At 39.1% G+C, this 27082-nt stretch overlaps 1 protein-coding gene across 3 annotated transcripts; it reads right to left on the bottom strand.

The window, feature by feature from the left end:
* Nucleotides 1-9877: 9877 nt before the first annotated feature.
* Nucleotides 9878-25909, bottom strand: LOC126983170 (alpha-sarcoglycan-like). 3 transcript variants are annotated; one of them, XM_050835666.1, is made up of 12 exons: nucleotides 25738-25909; nucleotides 24828-24955; nucleotides 24546-24624; nucleotides 22014-22212; nucleotides 18892-19066; nucleotides 17290-17415; nucleotides 17050-17165; nucleotides 16363-16413; nucleotides 13858-14052; nucleotides 12401-12463; nucleotides 11465-11507; nucleotides 9878-11260 (listed from the first exon to the last, which is right to left on the bottom strand). In XM_050835666.1, the coding sequence occupies exons 1-11, from the start codon at nucleotides 25892-25894 to the stop codon at nucleotides 11492-11494; spliced, it is 1305 nt and encodes a 434-aa protein (XP_050691623.1). In that variant the 5' UTR covers nucleotides 25895-25909; the 3' UTR covers nucleotides 9878-11260; nucleotides 11465-11491. The 3 variants fall into 3 exon arrangements, with proteins under 3 accessions (XP_050691623.1, XP_050691622.1, XP_050691624.1); XM_050835665.1 differs by lacking the exon at nucleotides 11465-11507; XM_050835667.1 differs by lacking the exons at nucleotides 11465-11507; nucleotides 16363-16413.
* Between the last annotated feature and the right edge of the window lie 1173 nt (nucleotides 25910-27082).

Raw genomic sequence — 27082 nt, 5'->3', positions numbered from 1 at the left:
CATCCTTCACCTTCTCCACTTCCTTCCTTTCATCTTCTTTCTACTGTCCCTTTCCTTTTTCTCTCCCTCTTCTCTTTCTATGCTTCCTTTCTCGTTTTCCTCCTCCTCCTCCTACTTTCCCTTTCCTTCTCCACTTTTCTCTCCTCCTCCTCCTCCTTCTTCACCTTCTCTATTTCCTTCCTTTCATCTTCCTTCTTCTCCCCCTCCTCTTCTCTTCCTATGTTTCCTTTTATCGTTTTCCTCCTCCTCCTACTTTCCCTTTCATTCTCCTCCTTCACTTGTTTTTCCTTTCATTTTCCTTGTACTTTCCCTTTCCTTCTCCTTCTCTCCCTCCCCTCCCTCCTCTTCTTTCTGTGCTTCCGTTTATCGTTTTCCTCCTCCTCCTCCTACTTTCCCTTTCATTCTCCTCCTTCACTTGTTTTTCCTTTCATTTTCCTTCTACTTTCCCTTTCCTTCTCCTCTTCCTTCTGTGTTCCCTTTCTCGTTATTCTCCACCTCCTCTTCCTACTACTACTACTACTACTACTACTACTACTACTACTACTACTACTACTACTTTCCCTTTCATTCTCCTCATTTACCTCCCCCTCCCCACCCCCTTTTTCTCTCCTCTTTGTTTTCCCTTTCCTCGTCTTTCATCTCCTTCTTCCTCTCCTTCCTTTTATTTTCCTACTTTGTTTCTTCTTGTTTTCATCTTCCTTCACCTCCTTCCTTTTATCCTCCTCCTCCTCCTTTCTTTCATGTTCTTGCTTTCCCTTTCCTTCTCCTTCACCTTTATTAATTTTCTGATTTTCTTTTCCTTGCTTTCTTCCGCTTTCTCTATTTTTTTTAAACCATCTAATCTTCCTTTATTTTTCCTCTACCATGTCCACCTTTCCCGCCTCCTCTTTCTCCTTTTCCTTTCCTTGTCTTCCTTGGTCAATCTTCTTTCATTCATTTTCATATCCTTTTTTTCCCCGTTTCATTCTCCTCTTTTCGCTTTTTTTGTCCTCCTCAGCCTCCCTCTCACCTTTTTTCTCCCTCCTCTTTCTATTCCCGTTTTCTCGTCTTCCTCATCTTCCTTCTATTTTCCCATTTTCTGTCCTCTTCCATCTTCACGCTTTTCCTTCATCTCCTCCCTTTCATCCTCTAACTATTCTTTTTTTCTGATTGATTGATTGATAGTTTATTGTTGCAGGTTAACAACAAGGGAGAAGGGAGGAACATGCCATCCCAACCCCCAGGCAGGGCAGAATGTGATTATACAACTAGTTCTTTTTCTCTTCCTTTTCTTTTTTATCCTCCTCTTCTCTTTACCTTCACCTACTACCTTTTATCTCCTCCTCCTCCTCCCCTCACTCTTGTTCGTGTGTTTTTCGCCTCGTCATTCTCTGTCTCGTTCGCTTATCCGTTATTTCTTTCCCGTTTCTCGTCCTTCCTCCCTTCTACCACCATCACCTTCCTTCTCCAATCCTCGTTATTACATGTTTCTTTTACTAAATTGCCTTTTTTTTGCGTTCCTCTGCTAGATTACTATAAATTATTACTTTCCCGTATCTCGTCCTTCTTAACTTAAACCACCTTCTCCTTCCTTGCATTCTTCTCTCTCTCTCTCTCTCTCTCTCTCTCTCTCTCTCTCTCTCTCTCTCTCTCTCTCTCTCTCTCTCTCTCTCTCTCGTTATGTTTCTTTTACTATTTAACCTTTTTCTTTTTCGTTCGTTCATTTGCTGAGTTTCTACTGATTATCTCCTCTTCCTTTTCCTCTCTTTCGTTATTCCAAATATTTTCCTTATCATTCTTCGCTTTGCTTTCATATTTGTTTTTCTCTTCTCCTCCTCCTCCGTTCATTTGCTGGATTACTCTAGATTTTCTCATCCTTCTCTTCCTTTTATTTTCTCTTTCGTTATTACAGTCATTTTCCTTATCATTCGTATTAGACATTCCTCGTTCTTGTTCAATATTTTTTTCCTCTCGTTCTTCCAGTTATTTTCCTTATCATTCTTCGCTTTGCTTTCATATTTGTTTTTATCTTCTTCTCCTCCTCCGTTCATTTGCTGGATTACTCTAGATTTTCTCATCCTTCTCTTCCTTTTATTCTCTCTTTCGTTATTACAGTCATTTTCCTTATCATTCGTATTAGATATTCCTCGTTCTTGCTCCATATTTTTTTTCTCCCCTCCTCCTCCTCCTCCTCCTCCTCCTAGACACAACTTTCCCTTTCATTCTCCTCATTTACTTCCACCTTCTACCTCCCCCGCGTCAAACCTCAAATTCTCGCAGCCATGCATCGATGCAGAAAATAAAGCGAACAGATGTTGGGCTTCATTAAAAGAAACTTTTTATTCAAGAATAAAGATGTAACACTTCCACTCTACAATAGTTTAATCAGACCCCGCTTGGAATATGCGGTACAGTTTTGGTCTCCCCACCATGCAAAGGACATTGCAAAATTAGAAGGTGTTCAGCGTCGGGCAACAAAAATGATTCCTTCCTTGCGCAACAAATCCTACGAAGAAAGGCTTTCTACCCTTAACATGTTCTCTCTTGAGAAACGTCGCCTCCGAGGAAAACTGATCGAATGTTTTAAAATACTTAATGGTTTCACGAATGTAGACAGATCAACATTGTTTATGATCGATGACACTTTGCGTACGAGGAACAATGGCGTAAAACTCAAACGTAGACAAGTAAATTCAGACTGCACCAAATTTTTCTTCACCAACGTTGTAGTGCGAGAATGGAATAAGCTCCCACCGTCAGTGGTCCAGTGTAACACGATTGACTCCTTCAAAAACAAGCTCGACCGTCACTTCCTTCAACTTAATATTAACTAGAATTGAAATGAAGCGTTTTGGAGCCTTTTGATTAATGTAGAATCACTTAGGTTTAAGGACAGACCACCTAGTCTTGACCATGGGGTCTGTGTGGTCTGATTTTCTATGTAAATCTATGTAAATCTATTTGTTTTCCCTTGCCTCGTCTTTCTCCACCTCCTCCTCCTCCTCCTCCTTAATCACCTCCACCTCCTCCCTCCCCCTTTTCTCTTTTCTCCTCTATAAACCCTTTCCTCGTCTTTCTCCATCTCCTCCTCCTCCTCCTCCTCCTCCTCATTCATCTACTGCCTTTTATTCTTCTTTATTCGCTACGTTTTTTTCTCCCTCATTCGCTTTGGTCAATATATAGTAACATTTTAACATTAAGCCTTTTTTGTAATATATTTTTTTGCCCTTGAGCTGCCAACTTCACTTAAAAAAAAAAAAAAGAGAGAGACCGTGTTTTGCTGAATCATAAAAGTAATAAACTGTAATGCACTAACGTATATATAAAAGGGAAAAAAAATGTTGGTATTAGCCTAGTGATGTTGAATACCAGTTTGGGTACGGAGTGGGAGATAGAAAGATCCGATAATGAGAGGTTCTGGAACACGTAAAATTGAAAGAAAAAGAGAAAATTGATGAGTAAATAAGTAGAGAAAGGATAAGAAGAGGTTCGGGATCGTGGAATATTGAAAAGAAAAAAAGTGAAAAAGTAGAGGTTCAGGACTGGAAAAATTGCGAAGAAAAAAGAAAATTGATGAGGAAAGAAGTAAAGAAAGGAAAATAAGAAGTTCGGCATCGTGGAATATTGAAAAAAACAAAAAAACAAAAAAAAGACAAAAAGTAGAGGTTCAGGACTGGAAAATTGCGAAGAAAAAAGAAACTTGATGAGGAAAGAAGTAAAGAAAGGAAAATAAGAAGTTCGGCATCCTGGAATATTGAAAAAAAAAAAAAAAATGACTGAAAAAGTAGAGGTTCAGGACTGGAAAAATTGAGAAGAAAAAAGAAAATTCATGAGTAAAGAAGTAAAGAAAGGAAAAAAAAGTTCGGCATCGTGGAATATTGAAAAGAAAAGAGAAAAAACACACGATGAGTGAAAAAGTACAGAGGTTCAGGACGGGGAAAATTGAGAAAAAAAGGAAAATTGATTAGGAAAGAATAAAAAAAAGAAAATAAGAGGTTCAGCATCGTGGAATATTGAAAAGAAAAAAAGTGAAAAAGTACAGAGGTTCAGGAATGGAAAATTGAGAAAAAAAGGAAAATTGATTAGGAAAGAAGTAGAGAAAGGATAAAAAGAGGTTCGGGATCGTGGAATATTGAAAAGTAAAAAAGAAAAAAAATTTGAGTGAAAAAGTACAGAGGTTCAGGACTGGAAAATTGAGAAGAAAAAAGAAAATTGATTAGGAAAGAAGTAAAGAAAGGAAAATAAGAAGTTCGGGGCCGCAGAATATTGAAAAGAAAAGAAAATGAGTGAAAAAGTACAATCTCCTCCGCCACCTTCCTTTCATTTTCCTTCTACTTTTCTTTTCCTTCTCCTTTCATTCTCTTTCTGTTTTCCCTTTCAATCTCCTCCTCCGCCACCTTCCTTTCATTTTCCTTCTACTTTTCCTTCTCCTTTCATTCTTTCTGTTTTCCCTTTTAATCTCCTCCTCCGCCACCTTCCTTGCATTTTCCTTCTACTTATCTTTTCCTTCTCCTTTCATTCTCTTTCTGTTTTCCCTTTCAATTTCCTCCTCCGCCACCTTCCTTTCATTTTCCTTCTACTTTTCTTTTCCTTCTCCTTTCATTCTCTTTCTGTTTTCCCTTTCAATCTCCTCCTCCGCCACCTTCCTTGCATTTTCCTTCTACTTTTCTTTTCCTTCTCCTCCTCCTTTCATTCTCTTTTCCCTTACTCGTTTTAAAATTGATGAGTAAAGAAGTAAAGAAAGGATGATAAGAGGTTCGGGACCGCGGAATATTGAAAAGACAAAAAATAACTTGAAAAACACGAAAAAGGAGTTGAGTAGAGAGGGCAGGAGTTCAAGGCAAAGGGTTAAGGCAACTAGGAACAAAAGAAAAAAGATCGGATTCCTTGTACTGGACTCCCCCCCAACCCCACCCTACCTCTCGTCCCCAACGCTCCCCCTCACCCCCCACGGCTTCAAGGGGGGAATTAGGGGGGTGGGGATCTCTCGTCTATGTTGTCACTATCCTCTTCCTCACCGTCATTATCCCCACGTGTCTGCCTCGCCCTTTTCATTGTCACCTTCAACTTCTCGCCTTTTTCTTCCTTCTTCCCTCCCTTATCACCCTTTCCATTGAGTTCCCTTCATCTTCCTTCCTTTTTCGTCTTCTGCCTCTCCTCCATCATCACGGTATAATTCTTTTTTTGTAATTTCAACCTTTCCGTTATGTCTCCTTCATTCTATCATCTTTTTCGTCTATCTTTGAGTTTCCTTCACTTTACCGCTGTTTTTGTTTTCTGCCTTTCCTTCCTCCCTGATCACACTGGTCTTTTTTAATAATCTCAACCTTCTTCATCCTTTCCACAACGTTCCCTTCATCTTCCCGCCTTTTTCTTCCATCTTTCCTCCCTCCTTTGAGTTCCCTTTACTTTCCCGCCTTTTTCGTTTTCTGCCTTTCCTTCCTCCCTGATCACACCGCAGTCCTATTTAAGTGATAACCTTCTTCATCCTTTCCATTATGTCTTCTATATCTTACATTCTTTTTCTTCTATATTTCCTCCATCCATTGAGTTTCCTTTACTTTACCGCCTGTTTCGTCTTCTGCCTTTCCTTCCTCCCTGATCACACTGCAGTCCTTTTTAAGTGATAACCTTCTTCATCCTTTCCATTGTCCCCTTCATCTTCCCGCCTTTTTCGTCTTCTGACTCTCCTCCTTTATCCCTTTTCATTTTCTCGCCTGTTTCGTCTTCTGCCTTTCCTTCCTCCCCGATCACACCGCAGTCCTTTTTAAGTGATAACCTTCTTCATCCTTTCCATTGTCCCCTTCATCTTCCCGCCTTTTTCGTCTTCTGACTCTTCTTCCTTATCACGCTGCAGTCCTTTTTAGTATTCTCATTAACGTATCATTATCCATCTATCTGTCACTCTCCTACACTTAGTCCCTATTTGTTTTGTTTTCGTCTTCCACCGTTCCTCTTTCATCACGCTGTAGCCTAGTCCTTTTAGTAGCCCCAACTTATCACTATCCTTCTTTCTGTCACTTCCATTCAGTTCTCAAAGTTGTTTTCTTGATTACGACACTGGTCTTTTGATAATCCCAGTCTTTAATTACTTTTCTTCAATAACCTTTCAATCAACCAGTCAATCAATCTAATCCTCGTAAGACGCCTCAATTATTTAGAGAGCCTCAACATATTGTCAGTTTTATCACCACGTTCATCACTATTTTATTTTTTTTTCTTTGCTATTCTTCATCTTCAAACGCTGCCCCCAAATGCGCCAAGGTCTTTAATGATCGTATGTCTTTTTCTTTTGGTTATCGTTCCCCAACTCCTTATCGTCGTCTTTGCCTTCTACGTTTCCTCAATCCCCCCCCCCCCTATTAATTCTCCTCGTATATCATTATTTAACTTTTCATTATTCCTCTTTCACTTTTATCCCCTTCGTCTCCTAGTTCCTTTATCACTTCTATCATTCATTCTAGCGCTTTATCACCTCCCCGCACCTTATCATAGCCCTCTACGTCTTAATCACCACACAACTCCTCAAACGCTCCTCGTATATTTCCTAACTTTCCTTCCTTCACCTTTATCCCCTTTGTCTGCTAGTTCCTTTATCACTTCTATCATTCATTCTAGCGCTTTATCACTCCCTGCACCTTATCATAGCCTTCTACGTCTTCTTAATCAACACACAACTCTTTAAACGCTCCTCGTATATTTCCTAACTTTCCTTCCTTCACCTTTATCCCCTTCGTCTGCTAGTTCCTTTATCAGTTCTATCATTCATTCTAGCGTTATCACCTCCCCGCACCTTATCATAGCCTTCTACGTCTTAATCACCACGCAACTCCTCAAGCGCTCCTCGTATATTTCCTAACTTTCCTTCCTTCACCTTTATCCCCTTCGTCTCCTAGTTCCTTTATCAGTTCTATCATTCATTCTAGCGCTTCATCACTTCCCCGCACCTTCTACGTCTTCTTGATCACCACACAACTCTTTACACGCTCCTCGTATATTTCCTAACTCTCCATCACCCTTCCTTCACCTTTATCACCTCCGTCTTCCAGCTCCCCCTCTTAATGGCTTCCTGCTCGCGCCTCACACCTTTGCGCCACACCTGACCATCTATATAAGACTCGTCCCCTCCTTGTGCTGACTCACGCTCATCTGTTTGGTACTAATGAATCTGATCTCCGGTATGCGCCAGCCCCGACGTGGTGTGTTTGGTATGTGTGTGTGTGTGCGTGTGTGGGTGTGTGTGTGTGTGTGTGTGTGTGTGTGTGTGTGTGTGTGTGTGCGTGTGTGTGTGTGTGTGTGTGTGTGTGTGTGTGTGTGTGTGTGTGTGTGTGTGTGTGTGTGTGTGTGTCTCTCTCTCTCTCTCTCTCTCTCTCTCTCTCTCTTAGTGTTAGCATTCTTTCAATAGTCCATTTCTACAACTATCTTTAACACATTATTTGCAGTAGTCTTTACCTTTTAGCTGTTAACACAATACCGCACTAAACATTCCTCTCTGTGTCGTTCTAATTACACTGTGAATACATCTCTGAACACTTCCATTGTTCTATGTACTATCAAGATAAATAATTGAATGTTTTTGCAGAGCTCAACATATATTCTGTGAAGCATTGTTTTGCATAATATACGCGTGCATGACTGCCTCAAAGCATTACTTATGTGAATTCAGGCGTTGAGTCTGTGTACATACTTTTTTTCTTTCTTTCTTTTATTAATTTCTCTTTTTCTTTCTCTCAAACGTATCATGTGAATTTAAGTGATGTCTTCATATGCATTTTTTTCCTTCTTCCTTTTCCTTATTTTCTTAGACTTATCCTATGAATTCAGGTGGTCATTGTTTGCACTTTTTCTTGCTCAAACTGAGGTACAGAAGAATTAGGATGGATGGAGCATCAGAGGCCTAAATCACTTACCATATCGCAGAATATTCCAAAACTGTAAATCCTAGTGGATGAGCTAAACACCTGTGCCTGGACCTTGTACCCAGCATACCAAGCAGCCCCATCCCATTGCCCCACCATCCCCGCTCCCTACCTAGTATATAGTCTATACCTGTACTTGATATTGTACCAGCCCCATCCTGTTCCTCCCACTTCCCCCCATCCAACACTCATGCCAGGATTTTGTACTGAATATGCCAACCAGTCCCATCCCAATTCCCCATCACCCTCCCTATCAATATTTGTACCAGATATTGTACCATTCCTATCATATTTCACATGCCCCCTCTCCCTTTTCCACTATATATTCTTGTATCAGATATCGTACCCACCATGCCAACCAGCACCATCCCATTTCTCTATCACCCCTGTTCACTCCACATTACCCAGACCCCCATTCTTCGTCCACCCACCGCGAAGCAAAGGACAGACACAGGCAGACCCATTTTCAACGAGAACTTGTATTCGGTTGTCTTGGGTACACAACAGATATGTATGTATGCTGGGCATACTATGATGCTTTGCACATTCTTGTCACTCAAACTCGACACTTTAAGCTGATCAACATTACACTAAGAAGCATGGGGTAAGTTAGCCATTTCATATGCACTGTTTAAATTTATACTCCAGGAAAAATGACATTGAAAATTCAGCAAAAAAAAAAAATATATATATATATATATATATATATATATATATATATATATATATATATATATATATATATATATATATATATATATATATATATATATGCATATATATGTTTAATTTTTTTTTGGCCAAGTGTTAGTGAATTCTTCAGAAAAATGTCACTTTGGAGAAACAAGTGATTATTATTATCATTACTATTTATCAATCTCACTTGTTACTGTGGCGTGTATTTCAGTTTTAAACAAAGATCCCATTTTCTAGAATAGCCTTTTCATAATATGATAACAAACTGAACTGAAAGTGTATTCAAATGGCCAAACATACCCAACACTATGACTTAATTTAAAGAAAGTTAAATCAAAGGTTGTTCTGGATTAGGAGAGGACTTATCAGAGTATTCAGATATTTAACAAGACCTATCCACATACTTAACATGATGCTGATAAATCACTATTTTCACAGATTTTAAGTTGTTATACTTAAGGAAAAGGTCTTGCAGAGTTTAGCAAAGAAAAAAAAAACATAGAATTTTTCTTTGTTTAAAATGCATTTGAGACATTAGAATGATCATGTACTCATAAACTATATATTATACAGTATGGCAGTTTTTAAGTAGCTATAGAAAAGGTCTTGCAGAGTTAAGCAAATAAAAATCACAGAACTTTAGATGTAGTATGCAGAGCATGCAGCATGGTAAGGTACAATTCCTTTATCATCATTTATCTCAAAGAAAAAGTTCAGTATTGTAGCTTCGTACTGTGCCTAAGTTTCGCTTCAGTACCTAATATCTCCCCTAGTATCATTCCACAAGAATTTAAAGCCCAGCTGCTAGTTGCCAAATGCCAGGTTAGGGAGTTACTTGGGAGGGCTGAGATGGAGACACATCTTCCTAACCCCACTAAACCCAGAGACCAAGCCTCTGGAGTCAGGCTTTAGGTCAAGACAGGGCAGGTTAATTATTGTTACTCCCCTCAGTTCTGGTGAGGGAGTTGAGACAAGTCCACACCCAGCCTCAAGCAGGTGTGGCTTGGTACGAAAAGGTACAAAAAGGTATGAAAAAATCATTTGAACCTTCATAATGTACCGTTCTAAAGAAAAAAATTTGTACTGTACTTTTACTGTTTTTACAATCGTACCATACTGCAATTTCATACCACACCTTACCCATGCTTTGGTAGTATATAACGTATCAAAGAATATTTGAATTCCCATAATTCACAGGAGATTCTTTAAGGCTCCATTAAAACGTTGTACCAAGATAAGTCAGAAGACATGGCCAAGCTTTCACACCTCAAGAATAACACTGATCAACCTGTCTCCCTTTAATACGTATGTATACACAACCTCTGAGGGAAAGCACCAACACACAGACAGGTGCATCAGGCTCACACACCAAGAGTTGCCAACCTTATCATTCCTGCAGCTGATATGTTGGTAATACTGTTAATTAGTCTGTGGATGACACCAAAACAATCAAGGCATCCCACAAACACATGCAACCCTTCCTTCGCCCATTGATACAGTTATATGAAACTAATTACATTTATTGCACTGTGGTAATTTTGCTTCTGTCTGAGTGAGCTTTTTAAATCACTAAAATGGTAAGCTTTTAGTGCTTTGTGCGATGGTTCGGATTAAATTAACAGAGGCTTTTGAGAACATATTTGTGCTAATGATACAGAATAAAAAAAAAAAAAAAAAAAAAAAAAAAAAAAAAAAAAATTGGAGAGACAAGATCAAGTACATAAATAAATACAAGAAACAACAACATTACATAAAAATATGTCCTAAAACTCACCTGTACTTTTCCGATATACTCTTCAGTACAGTATTGGCAGAACAACATATCATATTCACAACACTACATATTACACAACATAAACATCATTTGACAAGAAGCTACGACTAAGTAACATTGAAGAAAGGATATGACTAGAGCTTCTAACTACTTAATCTCTCTCTAAATCAGTGTTTGTGACTAGAAATAATAACTGTATAATCTCATCATGAACACATTTCCAATACTGGCGCTGTTCTAAGTCTTGCCTCAGCAGGAGACATAAGGACAAGACATCTTATAAAATACATAATAAATAGAAAACCTCATATGGGCAAATGGTTTTGACTAGAGCTTGCTAATATATAATTTGTAGACCAATAGCTATGACTAGAAATTATGGGTATAATCTAATGGTTTCAAATACTGCCTTTGTGCTCACTTTCCTTACTAATATGACACCTTTTGAAATATATTATAAAGCATGAGATAAAAAACTAATCAGCTCTATTGGCATTCTTTGTATAGATTGTAGATTCATAAGTCAATTAGGCAATGTTAAGAATTAAGATATGGGAGACATTATTCGATAACATGTTTGCATTTGAAAGGAAGGAACTACATTTAAAAACTGCTATATCTACTTTGTTCTGACTGGACTCATGTAAAAAAAATGGTATGGTGACTGGTTTACGTTAGCATGTGTTAGTCTTGCTTTGGCTACTGTTTTTTAGTGTATAGTTCATGTACTACCGGGTTAGTCTGTTAGTGTATGATTTTGCCACCTACATGCACCTGTTCCTAGGCTAACACATGCTGGGGCTTCTGCTGCTCAGGTGTGAAGCTCAGGTAGCAGGGCAGGTGGCAGGAAGGGATCAGGCTCAGTCCTCTTCAGCGGGTTGGAGTCATGCCACTGGGAGGTGAGAGAAAGAAAATGGAATCACTACACTGCTGCAACATTCCTTTTCTAAGTCATGCCACTGAGAGGGTAAAAAAATATATTCATCATCGTTGGCAACCTATTTTTTTTTTGTTTTGTTTTGTTTTTTTGTTTTTTTTGTGTGCATTAATACGGAATCTAGACGTTAATTCTCAGTTACAAGATAAGGCAACTTACACAATGAAATGTCTCACAGAGCTAATTTCACACCATCCAAACCCTGAAATTATGGCCACATTACAAAACCGCTTTCTTACCTTGCTAGCTTTCGGACAAAATACCTAAAGAAAACATCTGGAATTTCATGAGAACACAGCGACTACTTCAAAGCTGCATATTGTTAACTCTCTCCTACTCTGTCACAGCATTTTATAGACACAGAAATCAAAAGTTATAGCACACTCAAAATCAACCAACACAAAGTAATATAAGAAGCTGCCAGTGAGGTGAGCCATGAAAGTAAATCAGAGCAAAGTGTGACAGGAAGCCCAGAGGGAGAGAGGTTTTAACGGAGGAGAAAAGCACAAGCCTGATGCATTTCAAGAAGCCTGACGAGGAAGAGTAAAAAGAAAACATGGAGCATTCAAGAAGAAATACGCAATACAGAACAAAAGCCAGCACAAGGTAAAGGAGAAAGAGGAAATGATAGAGAACAAAAACACAAATCTGAGTATAGAGGAGCAAAAAGTAAAGCTTAACAAATACAAGGAAAAACATGAAAGCATAAGGAAGGACAAAAAGGAAAACTCAACAGGTCCAATAGAGAATATAAAAGAATACAAAATTAGGAAAGGAAGCACAAGAGGTTCATAGTGGAATATAAAGGAATACACAAGAGCAAAAGAAAGCACAACAGAAAAAAAGAAAGCACAAAATGTTAAACTAGAAACAGGAAATGGTAAAGCACAAGAGACACCCAACACGCTCAAAAGGGAAAAATGAGGAGATGAAGAAGAAATAAGAGAATAATAATAATAAGATAAGAAAACAAGGGAAGCCCAACATCATGAAGAAAAAGTATGAAGGGTTAGAAAAGAACAGATGAAAGCATGACACACTCGGGGGAAAGAGAAAGAGTCAAGAAGGCTGAAGACGAGCCCAACACACACTCACTTGCGCTGGTAGGGGGGAGGGTCTGGTCTGCTCAGTGTGGCGTAATCCTCAAAACGGCGGCTCCTGTAAAGAGAGTCGTCATCATCATCTCTCTTTTTTTTCTTTTTTTCAGTTAACCCGGTAGCAGCGACGGGCCAAATTTGTGGCTTTACCGTGTAGCAACGACGGGCCAAATTTGTGGCTTTACCGTGTAGCAACGACGGGCCAAATTTGTGGCTTTACCGTGTAGCAGCGACGGGCCAAATTTGTGGCTTTACCGTGTAGCAGCAACGGGCCAAATTTGTGGCTTTACCGTGTAGCAGTGACGGGCCAAATTTGTGCCATGATATAAACCCCACAAAATAGACGATACATAAACTGATCACAAATGCTTTGATATGTATTATGAAATGGTTTGTGTGAGGGATGATTTTTTCTCATTTTTCTTGCATAGAGGGACCATTAAGAAACATGATCCCTGCTGCTACTGGATTAAGGAAGCAGCTAGAGGGTAAAACTAAATAAAAACAAAAAAGCCCACTATCTCTGCTCCTATATAAGAAAGTAAAGAAGAATGGGAAAAAGAGAGGTCAATTTCAGATGGCACTGCGGTTTGAGTCGATGATATGCTTCCAACTGTTTCTGTCCATCGCTTCAGCCTCTCCGGTGCCTAATGCTGCAAAATCCTCTTCAACACACTGTCTCCATGTCTACCAAGGTGTGTGCAGAAACCAAACCGAATCAAGGAGCAGTCTTACTAATCTTGCAGACCTTTAGATTTGGGTTTCCTATTAATTATTAGTTTTGCATGCTATTTATTTTTTTTCTATACTTTTAGCACTTGAAACTTGGGGATTCAGAGATGTGACTGTTTTCCACTGCATGTTAAAAGAAGACTGGGATTTGGAGATGTGTTTGTATCCCACTGCATGTTAAAAGAAGGTTTGGGATATGGAGTTGTGTCTTTATTTGACTGTATACTACTATAAAGGGATTGACAGGGTGGTTTTTTGTGTCTTTATTTGACTGTATACTATAAAGGGACTGACAGGGTGGTAGCTGCCTGTAATCATCTTTCCCCAAGGCTGTCACAAAAGTGTTACATGATCTTTTAGGCTCTCTACCTTGCCTTAGGATATGATGACAATAACAGTGACTGAGAATATGGTTACCTGGTCCTCTTGGCTCCCCACCCTGCCAGACCAGTGATGATAGCAATGATTTTACTCAAGATAATGGCTAGTTGTTGTTCTTGTCTTCCCACACTGACTCTACATGGTGATGATGAAAATAACATTGACGCTACCCAAGATAATGTGTAGATAGTTTTCTCCCCTCCCAACCTTGCCTGACCAGCGATAATGCTAACAATGACTCTACCTGACACCTTGCCTTCCCACCCTGATTCTACTGAGTGATAATAACGACGACACCACCCATTCTCCTCTGCCCCACGATGATGATAGCAATGGCCTTACCCGAGAGTGGAGTTCCTGGGGAGAGTGGAGGAGGGGCTGGCAGTGCGGGAGCGGGTAAGTGTGTCGACCTGGGTGGTGGTGGTGGCTGTGGAGGGGTGCGGGGAGTGTTCGCGCCCCTTCAGGAACCTCAGAGCCTCGGTGGCACGGTGGAAGCTGGCGTACTGCACTATCTGGATTTCCTGTCCCTTGGGAAGCCTGTTTGAGGGTGAAAAGAGCATGCAGTGTTTTTAGTGTACAACAAATACTTGGCTCATTCTCAGACATTTCAGGCTTACACACCCACATTTGCCAAGGTTTTTATAGAGGCTGTGTTATTATTTCCCAGTGTAGTTTTATGGCCCAAGTAGCAGTGAAACCAGATAGGTGAGTACATTTAGGCGTTGGTTCCTGTGGGTTCTTTCCTCCCCTCTGATATGCCACACAGTTCCAACACCTATTTTTTACCCTCATATGTTACCTATAGCTAACATATGAGAGGAGGGGATAGGTGTTGGGACTGTGTGGCAGAGCAGAGGGCAGGAAAGGACCCGCAGGAACCAATGTCACAACGGACTCGCCAATTTGGTTTCACTATTGTAGTTTGACAAGGATTCTGCACCATGAATGGGAAAACACTTATGGGAACCTGATTAGTCTCCTTTGTGGTCTTGGGAACCTGATTAGTCTCCTTTGTGGTCTTTAGAATTATAGGTCGTGAGAGCCGAAAGCATTTGAAAACATGGACCTTTATCTTCTTGGTAGTCTATCAGCAACACACAATACCCAATTTCAATTCTCCATTTACTGTAAAGTGTATTAGCTGAAAAAAAATGTAAAAGCATACCTATTTAACCCGGTAGCAGCGGGGATCATGTCTCTTAATGGTCCCTCCAAGCGAGAAAAATGAGAAAAAATCACCCTCACGCAAACCATTTCATAATATATATCAAAGCATTTGTGATCAGATTATGTATCATCTATTTTTTGGGGTTTATATCATGGCACAAATTTTGCCCGTCGCTGCTACATGGTAAAGCCACAAATTTGGCCCGTCGCTGCTACCGGGTTAACAATATATTACTTCAGTTAGACAGAAAATATATTAAAAATCACACCCAAGCCCAATGTAATAAAGATGAAAGAAATTAAACGGCGTGCTGATGACGAACACACCATGCTTGTGAGTGTCTACAGGAAGGCAATGTTCTGCAGGCATCCTTCTGTGGCCCTCCGTGTGACTGGTGCTGTGTGCTGTGTTGGATTATTGTGTTATTGAAACCATCAGGGCACAGGGAACTATTACCATGACCTCTTCAGTATCTTTATGAGGTAAGGTATTGCAAGTTAAGGTATTGTGGGTAAGGTATCCTAAGTTAAGGTATCATAAGTTAAAGTATCATAAGGTAAGATGTCATAAGGAAAGGTATTATAAGGTGGGGTGAGGTAAAGTAAGGTAAGGTAAGGCGAGGTATGGTAATATTTCTTTAAGGTAAGGTAATATATTGTAATGTAAGGTACTGCAAGGTAAGGTATCATGAAGTAAGATACTGTAAGGTGGGGTAAGGTATTGTAAGGTGAGGTATCGTAAGGTAAGGTAAGGTATTGTAAGGTAAGGTATCATAGGGTGAGGTATTGTAAGGTATTGTAAGGTAAGGTAAGGTATCATAAGGGAAAGTGTTTTAAGGTATCATAAGGTATTATAAGTTAAGGTTTCGTGAGGTAATGTATTGTAAGGTGGAGTATCATAAGGTAAGGTAAAGTATTGTAAGGCAAGGTATCATAGGGTGAGGTATTGTAAGGTAAGGTAAGGTATTGTAAGGTGGAGTATCATAAGGTAAGGTAAGGTATTGTAAGGTAAGGTATCATAGGGTGAGGTATTGTAAGGTAAGGTAAGGTATTGTAAGGTGGAGTATCATAAGGTAAGGTAAAGTATTGTAAGGTAAGGTATCATAGGGTGAGGTATTGTAAGGTAAGGTAGGGTAAGGTCTTGTAAGGTAAGTATAATATTAATAAGGTAAAATGTGACTCTTGCACAGGAAATACTCTCCAATTTGTACGCACCATTCCAACTCACACTTTACCAGGCAAAGAAAGCCTTGGGAAAATGAGATGAGGTTTAAAAATGACCCAGGCATCAAAACGAAAAACTGATGGACATTACATATTTTGGTTGGTCTCAAGCTATAATTTTTTTTAACTAATTTTGACCACAATTTTTTTCAGATTTCTTTCCCGTATAATAAGTAACAATAGGAAAGATGCATACAACTTAGCAAACATTCCCTGACCAAGATTGATTTTGTTCCTCAATATCCTGCTCTCCTTTATGTTTTTGTATTTCAGTGCAATACAAGTTCACAAGAATAATAAATCACACAAAAAGGTCTACATTAGTGTCTATAACAGCTTTCATGGTGCTCAGAAATGTGATACTGGGTTAGGGCACTCCATTTCAGTGTGAGATAAGGTTCAGTTAGTTCAAGAGCTACCACACGCCTCACTCCCACACTCTCGGCAGCCTCTTACCGTGGAAAGTCATCAAACAGTTCGTCGAAAAAGTTGCTGGAGCGCTGATCCCTACAAGTTGTGAAGTTAAGCTGAGATTAGACACATCTCCCACATCCTGACATACAGACTTGGCAGAAACACACCTCATCAAGCATATCATTATACCAGCACCCCTCTTCAGGATATGACACAGTGCTAATATAAAGACATCACACATCCTGACATACAGACTTGGCAGAAACACACCTCATCAAGCACACTATTATAACCACACCTCTTCAAGATATGTCACAATCCTAACATACAGACTTGGCAGAAACACATCTCATTCAGCACATCATCATATCAATAACACACCTCTTTGGGATATGTAAAAAGAAAAAAGAAAAATAAATAAAATAAATAAATAAATAAAATACAGTCGTCCCTCAAATAGTACGGTTTCCAATAGTGCGGTTTCGGTTTTTTATGGTTTGTCATAGAAGATCTTTTAGGATTTTTAAATTTCCTGCTCGTCGGGAAATTTAAAAATCCTAAAAAATCTTCTTAGAAAATCCACATAAAACCAAAACCGAACTACTGGAAACCGTACTATTTGAGGGATGACTGTATATATAAACGAATAACAACCTTCCACCCCATCCATCTGAATAACAATAATAATAATGAGTAATAATGATAATAACAATAGATGGGTAGACTCACATGTTGGTGCGGTGACAACACATGGCAAGGGTGAGCAGCCCCAGCAGCGCCAGCATCACCACCAGAGGGACCAGGATGGTGTGCACCACGTCAAAGGTGTAGGAACGCTTCTCAACCTGAGGGACAGACCACCAGGATCAGATTCTTGCCACACCACACCACCAAAACACCTCCCCTACATGGAACACATCAAGGGTGTTATCAATGCTGCTCCACCTGCTCCTCCTCCAAGCCCCTCACCTCATCCCTCCTCAGCAGGTGGAGTCGCCCCTCATTCTCCAAGGCCGAGATGACGGGGGACTTGAGATCGGCCTCCTTCGCCATCAAGTTCTGCCTCATCCTCTCGGACTCCTTGGTGTTGTTGTGCTGTGAGGGAGTAGAGGACATTGCCTTACATTTCCACACATTCAACCACAAACAATATTCCTAAAAAGCCTCTCCATTTGGACAGTCTTACGATATCATCCCATGTAAGTAACATGTTGCAATATCTAAATACCAGATTGAGTAGCAAAATAGTCACTACAATAAACTGCTTCAAGACTTAAAATCATTATAAAGTCACTAAAATATCATAAAAAAAAATGCTGCAATAAATAACACTGAAAAAATAACAAATTCATTAAAATAACATGCTGCGATAAATGACACAGTAAAAAAAGATAACAAAAAGTTATCACCAATGCAACATGCCAGAATAACTAACACTAAAACAAAATAAAAATGTAAAATAGCACACTGCAATAACTAACACCATAAAATAAAATATAGAAAAATCATTATAGTAGTAACATGCTGCAATAAATGACACTGAAAAAAATGAACAACAAAATTAAATCATTAAATAACACGCTAAAGCAAGTAATGTGTGTTATGCACCTGTACGGGTGCCCTGCACATTATCGTCCAGATCCAGAGAAGAAAATAACAAAAACAATTAGCTAAATTAACACACTGCAACAACAATGAAATAATGAATAACAAAATGAAAGCACTACAGTAACATGCTGCAATAACTAACACTAGAAAACAATAACAAAAACACTAAAATAACACATTGTAATAACACCATAATATAGAATAAAAAAATAAATCATTAAAATAACACACTGCAATTACAAGTACTGTAAAATAACTTTATGCAATAAATAACAAAGAAAAAAAGAATAAGAAACCACTCAAATAACACAACTGTAATAGCTAACATTGTAAGGTAGAATAACAAACATAACTCACTTAAGTAACAAGGTGCCATAACTATAAATCACTAAGGTGACATGGTGCAATAACTACAAGCACTCTAAAAAGAATAACAATGAAATGCTGCAAGACCTAACAACCCTGCTGCAAAGAATAGCAAGTAAGCCAATAAAGTGACAAACTGTAATAACTAACACTGTATAAAGAATGATAAACACAAGTCATCAAGACATCACCATGCAATAAGTAATGCTGTATGAAATAACAAAAATAAATCACTGCAGTAACATGCTGTGATAAGTAACACTGTAAAAAGGAATAACAGAAAATATACCACTAAAATAACATAATCACTAATACTGGAGACACTTCTGCAATGGTCACCCCCTTGAGAGAAGCTCCAGAGGAGACAGGATGCAGGAGGAGACATAGACAGTCTAGACCCCCCTTTCCCAACCCTGGGGTCGTGACCCCAAGCGTTTTTCCTGGGGTTGCCAAGACCTCAAAATATCAAACATGGTGTCATTATATCATAACACATATACAACTAAACTAGTGGGGTTGTGGTCATGTCTAAAGATGCATGGTTGGGGTCACCTGAATAAAAGGTTGGGAGCCAATGGTCTAGACAAACAGACCTACCAGTCTGAAGCTACACCAGTCAATGGCAAAACCTTGCTGGCGGAAGAAGCGTTCATAGGAGGTCTTCTTGAAGTAGGTGGGGCATGGGTGGTGGTCCCAGAGAGGCTCCACTTCTTTCTCCAGCTCCAGCAGGGCCGGTGAGAAGGGAACCGAGCTTCCATAGCTAACATACACCCTGGGGACGGGATCATGACCTTCAGCAGTGCCAGTCAGCTTCAGGCATTTACTCTTTTAATGCCACAACAACTTTTCCAACTTCTCATTTACTCTTTTAATGCCACAACAGCTTTTCCAACTTCCCATTTACTCCTCTAATGCCACAACAGCTTCTTCAACTTCTCAATCAACATTTAAAACCATGTTCCATATTACTGATTCCTGATGACAAATGATCTAATAAGCAGAGGTGGGCACCTGCTAATTTAGTCCGCAATTTGCAATTCCGCTAACTTTGTTAGGCATTCCACTTATCGCTAATCCGCAAATTTTCTGGCTTTGCCAGTCCGCTATCGCAAATCCGCTAATGCTAATGCTTATAAATAATTTTAGTCCACTAATGAAGTCCGCTAACCCTTTATTGGTAGTTAAAAACATAATTTCCAACAAAAATACCTTACAATATATATTTACTATATATATATATATATATATATATATCTATATATATATATATATATATATATATATATATATATATATATATATATATTTATTTTATATATTTCTATATATAACAGAAGTTTTAAAACAGCAAAATACAGAATCCTCATTACAGCCATTAGTCATTGTTGTCCTCCTCTTCCATCTTCTCCCTCTGACACAGCCACTTCCCCTTCAAGCGGCATGTTTCCATTGACAAACACCAGCTTCTCATAGTTATCATCAGTCATATTCTTGAATTTCCCAGAAATTTCATTGTTAGCAGTTTTTGAAAGTTTGCATTAGCAGACTATAATTTTGGCATTCTGCTAACTGCAAATCCACTTATTTTTCAAATTTTCCACTAACACTATTCTGCAATATTTTTGTTAGTCCGCTATTAACAGATTGGCGATTAGCGGACTTATACTGCGGAATGCCCACCTTTGATAATAAGTCAGTATGTATGTCAAACTAAAATGCTCCTTATTACTGATTCCTGATGACAAATTATCTAATAAGCTAATGTGTACATCACACTAAGTCCAGGCATTGTAGGAAAAATGTAGATCTTATTTCAACCCCTATTCCTTAAAATAAAAAATATTACAGATGCCACTTTTTACATGACCTAACCTTTTGTAAGTAGAAAAAAATGACAAACACACAAAACTCACTTAAAAACACACACTACAAAGGGAGTAAGTACATGCACAAAAGTCAGATAAAGAATACATACAACAAAGGCATTCTAAGCCCCTTCCCGGCGGAGGATCTATGTATAGACATTCCGAAAATGGGACTATTTGTCGGCGAGTCCATGCATAGACGTTCGCTCTCATATGACTACACTAAGTTGTAAGAGGATATAAATATAGATGCTTCCTTTCTCCTGACAAAATCAATCACATAAAGTGTTATTTGGCATCTTACGCCTGTTCAGCCTCCAGATACCAGCCAAGAATACAAGGCAGTGACAGATACCGTCTGTCCTTTGTCGGTGGCTGACATGCTTAGCACTACAGCTAACACTCTGGGGATTCTTGCATTTTTTTTTTCATTTATCTTTTTTTCCTAGGCTAATATGTCAAACAGAAAGAGACTTGTAAAGCCGGAAGATATAATGGCTTTGCTGGTGCATGATGTAGATTGTAGAAGATGATATTTTGGATGATTTTGGTGATTCGGACTCATCTAGCATCAGTACTGACACTGATAGAGAATCAGAGCCTGAATTTGAGGAAGAAGGGGAGGTTGATGATGATATCCAGTATAACTGGCAAGGTCAATCAGCTGTAAGCAAAGAGCCTTTTCCCTTTATGGGAGATAATGATATCAAACTTACCCTGGAAGATGATCAGTCACCTTTAGAAATATTTATTGCCATGTTTGATGATGAACTGCTGGATCTTATTGTATCAGAAACCAATAAGTATGCAGCAGAGTCTACATATAGACATCAATCTGGAATGCCCAAATATGGGGACACTAATATAGACAAAATGGCTGAAAGTCGGCAGTCTATTTATAGACGATTTTTTATTTGGTACTACATATATCTGCCCTGCCGCCAGGAAGGGGTTAAGATATGTAAGAGGAAGACCACTAACTCTCTTCTTCTTGGGGCCGAGTTTTTGAGTACTAAGACAAGCTGGATCAGGTTCCACAGTCCAACACAGTGTCATTTTAAGCAACAAATCAAATTATCAATCCTATGCAATCCATGTATGACAAGTTTTCTACTCAGCACTCAATACTAAAGAGATTTCCTGTATGTTTCCAAAAGTTTGTTAGATTGTTTATGAACTCCAAACTATACAAGGAATTTTAGTAGTCTTTGCCATTTGGTTTGGGAGTTTACAAACCAGCTATGGTGAGCTCTAAAACTGCACCAAGGACAAGGTGTCTCATCCTTCCTTCATGTCAGAGCTAAGTTTTTAAGGATAAGCCCAGGGTTAGAGGCAACTCACTCTCTCTTCCCTTTGTTTAGTTGTAGTAAAGTAAGATTATCAACATTTGCAAGGTGGCAGTTGAGAAATGTTTTGCTTCATCCCATATGATAAAAATAGAGGAACAGACTTCACTTATAACATGACTTAACCCTTTATAAATAGAAGTACACACTAACAAAAACACACTTAAAGACACATACTCCATCTAATATGGGTTGTGTTAAGCTGGTCTGACCAGTCTCACTTGCTGGCTCAGAGGTGCCACACTTTATACATTAGCACAGAACAGCAAGCCAAGAAAGCATGTTTATGACTTCCTACCAGTTACTACATAAAGTATTCAGGTACAAGTACAAGGACAAGGTGTATAATGACACTAGATACAGAACAGACTCCAGAGGCCTTAAACCATGGGGGTACCCTTTGGCGCGATGCTAGAATGTCCACCTCTTGTTTCTGGGGCCCAGGTTTGAACCCCATTCTCGTGTTGTTGTTGAAATATTCCCTCCCTGACAGGTGCCAAAGACTTACCCTTCCTTCTGGTCTGGACTGGCTGGAAGGCGGTCACCATGCTGGGTTGCTGAGGCCAGGTAAGTCACAGTGAGGTCATGGGCACTCTTGTTCCAAAGGTCGTTGTTGATGACATTGTGGAGGAGGTCCCAGCGACGCCCCACCAGCAGCTCCTCCACATTCATGTTCTTGATCTTGAAGCGCACCTCAAATGGCTTCCCTGAGGTGGTAAAGGTGAGGTGTGGGGTAAAACGGTTGCTGTCACCATCATCATCTCCCTTATCATCATCATCAATCATGAAGGATCCCTATTTGCTGTTGTCAAAGTGGGGAATCACAATGATACTTCAAGACTAAAATTGCATAGATAATGAAAATTTTGTGGATACTTTGGATATATAAATTGTTGTGACTGGAGAATAAAAATCTTGATATTCTGTAGTATTTTATGAGTAGCACAAATGGACAATAAAACAGTGTTGTGTTTGGGGAAGGATTTATATAAATATAGAAAAAAAAGTGTTCCAAAACATCAACATTAAATTAAATACACTATGTTAAAAGAATAAATAAGAAATTGAATATACTATATGTTTGAAAAAAAAAAAAAAAAAAAAAAAAAAAAAAAAAAATTACAAATGTAATAATAAAAAAGCAATACAAAGTATACAACTTGAGGATATAAGTAACACAGTTGGTCAAGGCCCTCCAGTAAGTCATGATGAGTAGACAGTAATACCCTTGCTTTTTCTCTTTGCACAGAAATAATGCTCTCTTTGACCCATTGAGCTGCCTCCTCTACTGTAAAAACTAATGCATTCCCCAAGCTGCTACTTCCTGGCAGCAAGCTGAGAACATGAGATGCAACAAGGAAAATCTATTCGAGGAAAAATTTGCCAACTTGAAAGCTACAAAACTTAAGGAGCATTTCTTCCCCCACATACATTTTCAGAGCTTATTCAACTATGCTACTAATAGCCTCAATCAGAACACACAATGGAAATAAAACTGTAAATGGAAGTAACTACAAAACAATACATACAAAGGAAAAATTAGTAGGAACAGGAATAAACACACACACACACACACACACACTATATACAAAAGTGGAAAAAAGGAAGAACCCCTAAATTACAGACTGGTGTCTCTGACCAGCGTAGTATGCAAAATATGTGAGAAATTAATAAAAGAACAATGGATGAAATTTCTAGAAGAACATAATCTAATCACAAACAATCAATATAGGTTTAGGAAAGGCCGCTCATGTGTGACAAACTTGCTGAGCTTTTACTCAAGAGTGACGGACAAATTACAGGAAAGAGACAGATGGGTGGATTGCATTTACATAGACTTAATGAAGGCATTTGACAAAGTTCCCCATTCAAGACTGCTGTGGAAACTAGAAAACAAAGGAGGATTGAGAGGGAAAATGAAGTGCTGGATGGAAAGCTACTTAAGAGGAAGAGAGATGAGAACCATGGTTAAGGACACTAGATCGGAATGGAGAACAGTGGAAAGTGGAGTGCCCCAGGGGTCGGTTTTAGCACCAGTACTCTTCCTAGTCTATATTAATGATATGCCAGAGGGAATAAACAGCTACATGAGCCTGTTCACAGATGATGCTAAACTGCAAAGACATATAAGAAACAGTGAAGACTGCAAGGAGCTGCAAGAAGACTTAAACAAGATTTGGAAATGGAGTCAGAAATGGGAGATGAAATTCAACGTGAAGAAATGTCATGTTATGGAAATGAAAAAAGTGTAGAAAGACCAAAATGGACATATAAAATGGGAGATGGTGAAATATTAAAGAAAGTAAATGAAGAGAGAGACCTGGGAGTAATAATGCAAGATTATATGCAACCAGGAAGTCATATAAATCAGATCTTTGGTGATACATATAACATGGTGAGAAATATAGGCATAGCATTCCACTACATGGACAAAGAAATGATGAAAAAATTAGTAACTACTATGATCAGACCTAAACTAGAATACGCAGAAACAGTGTGCTCTCCACATATGAAGAAACACATAATGAAACTAGAAAGAATACAGAGGATGGCAACAAAAATGGTTCCAGAACTGGAGGGACTGACATATGAAGAGAGACTAAAGGAAATGGACTTGCCAACACTAGAACAAAGAAGAGAAAGAGGAGACCTAATACAAATATAGAGGCTATTGAGTAAAATGGAAGAAGTAGATAACGAGAAATTGCTACTAAGAGAGGAACCTTCCAGCAGGAATACTTGAGGACATAGTAAAAAGTTGAGGAAGGGAAGATGCTCAAGAGACAAAGAAATATAGCTTCCCACAAAGAAATATAGAGGTTTGGAACAGATTAAGTGAAGAAATAGTATCAGCGAAGAGTGTGCAAAGTTTCAAGGAAAAGTTGGATAATTATAGATACGGAGACGGGACCACACAAGCATAAGCCCAGGCCCTGTAAAATTACAACTAGGTAGGTAAATACATCTATCTAAACAAGTAACAGAATAAGTGCAACAATCTGAACACAGAAGAACTGCAACCAAAAATGGAGAGACTCACGAGGCTCCTGGAGGACATCAACCTTGAAGACTCTGTGAGCGGTCTGGTACGTGTGTTTGTCTTTCGCCACCACCCCCAGCTGTGACGGATGACCCAATTAGTTTCTCTCTCTCTCTCTCTCTCTCTCTCTCTCTCTCTCTCTCTCTCTCTCTCTCTCTCTCTCTCTCTCTCTAACAACCACCAAACATTGCCACCCTCAACATATGACCAGTTTGTGCCTCTGTAACACCCACACCCCAATAAACAAGCCACACAAACTAACATGCAACAACGTTAAGTTACCTGAAAGTTTTGCAGGCCCTCAGGAGCTACACCATAGACAAAGCCGGTCACAACAGCAGCAGAGTAGGAGTAGTGGAGCCAGCTGGGTAGGTCTGGCTTGTTCACGAGGCTGGGTATGTATGACACCCCTGGAAATTAATGTATGGAGATATAGGTAATGGTTATGTCTAACTTTTTATTTATTTTTTTTTTCAGGAAAGGAAGCAGCTCAAGGGCATTAAAAAAAAAAAAAAAAAAAAAAAAAAAATGTAGAAAAAAAAAGTCTGCTATATAGTAATTGTATGGATATAAAGGTCATGGTTGGGTCTGCACATATGGTAATCTCTCATACCAAAATGAAAATATAACGAGTTTATTTCTGCTATCATATATAGGCAAGATACTAAGAGGTGCTTCTTAACATAATCCACAACAAGATGATTTAAGGCAAAAAATATTCTTAACCGAAAGGCAATTTAACACCAACAATCATTTTCTATTATTTTCTTTTTGCATAAAGTTAGTAATTAACCTAAAATTATGGAAAATAATAATCATTAGAATCACATCTACTTTAATCTTTTTATTTACTTTTTTTTTTGCTCTGATCCTTTCAGCAGCAGATGGCCAGTGGTGTCCAGCTGTCATAACAATCACTTGTAAGTTCATAAACATGGTTACATCACCCAGTGACGCAATACAATGTGATAATACCCTTCCCCAACCATTAGGACTCACCAGACAGTCCTACACCCTTGTAACACACATTGCCCCCCTGCCCCCCCGCTGATGTTGTCACATGCATTTCTGGTTATTTCATCACTTCCATACATTATTACAGCTTCTGTAGATGTGGCAATGTGAAAATAAGGCTTCCCCACAAACTTAAAACCCCTCCCCCTGTGCTCCCAAAGCTTTCCTTTATTCTTACCTGGGGACGGGAAGCTAAAATTGAGATGTGTGAGAGGGAGGATGAAGAGCTGGGAGGAGAGGGCCTGGGAGGAGAGGGCCTCAGTGACCAGTGCCTTGGTGAGGGGGGGCGTGGTGACCAGAGCTACCAGCACCCCCCATGCCACCACCTTTGCCATCGCTGCCTCCTGCCCCATGCCTGGAAAGTGTGTGTACTGGTGAAACGTTTTTGCTGATAGTGGTGCTAAGGATTTAGTGGCATAGTCAGTGTCACATAACATGGTGTGAAAAATCTTTCAGGGAGGGACTAGCAGACTTGGCATCACTGGTTGGGTGATGGTCTCTCAAGGAATTCATGATCAAATAAGGAACACTAGTGTTACTATGAAAGTAAACACAGGTGGGGGTAATGGCGATAGTTGTGGCCCAACTGGGGGCACCCGAGGCAACACCAGTACATGTGATGATGGTCATGTTTGTCCTGGGTGTGATGAACAGGTATGTGATAATGATCAAGCAATGTTGTGTGACCACTGTAAAATGTGGTACCATATTTGTTGTGAAAAAATGGAGAAGAGTACATATAAGGTCCTAGTGAGTATATAATTGATAACGAGCAATTACATTGGTACGGTGATGGTTGTAATGTGAGGATTCTTGGAATTTCACATGATTTGGAGGCTGCTCAAAAGCTTGTTGCACAACTTGAAGACCTAACAATGAAGCAGAATGCTAGAATCGCTGCACTTGAGAATACTATTGCTGATAATGGTTATGCTACTGGCTAAGGAGTTGAGGGTGAATTAAAAAATTTGTCAAGGAAAATTGATGTACTTAATGGGACAATTTCTACTCTCACATGCTCTAATGACAATAAAGGAACATATGCTGATAGTATTAAGAAGAATCTGCTTGTTATCAAATCCCAGGAACCAACTACTAAGATTAGTGAGAGAAAGAAAACCAACTACTAAGATTAGTGAGAAAAAGAAAGAAGCGGCTGAAATGCTAAAGAATATACCTATTGTTGACACTAGATTTTCCCAGACTGGTAACCTGGTGGTTAATTTTCTGGATGAGGAGTGTAGAGACAGTGCAGCGACATTGATTCAAGATAATGTGGGTGGTGCTGTGACCAAGAAAATGAAGAAAATGCAGCCAAAAATCATGATATGTAACATACACGAAGAGGAGGAGGATGTTATTTATGCAGTTATTGAAAAGAATTCAATTTCTGATGTGTCTCAGAAAATGACACTGTTGTTCAAGAAACCAGCTGCAAGTCATACAGCTCATTATGTAATCAAATGTGATCCTGAAGTTCGTAGGGCAATTCATGATCATGGTGATGGAATTTTATTGCACTG

This window comes from Eriocheir sinensis, chromosome 53 (genome assembly GCF_024679095.1).
Source record: "Eriocheir sinensis breed Jianghai 21 chromosome 53, ASM2467909v1, whole genome shotgun sequence".
Lineage (NCBI taxonomy): Eukaryota > Metazoa > Arthropoda > Malacostraca > Decapoda > Varunidae > Eriocheir > Eriocheir sinensis.
Note: the sequence above shows the minus strand (reverse complement) of the source record. Positions and strands in the feature narration are given on the sequence as shown.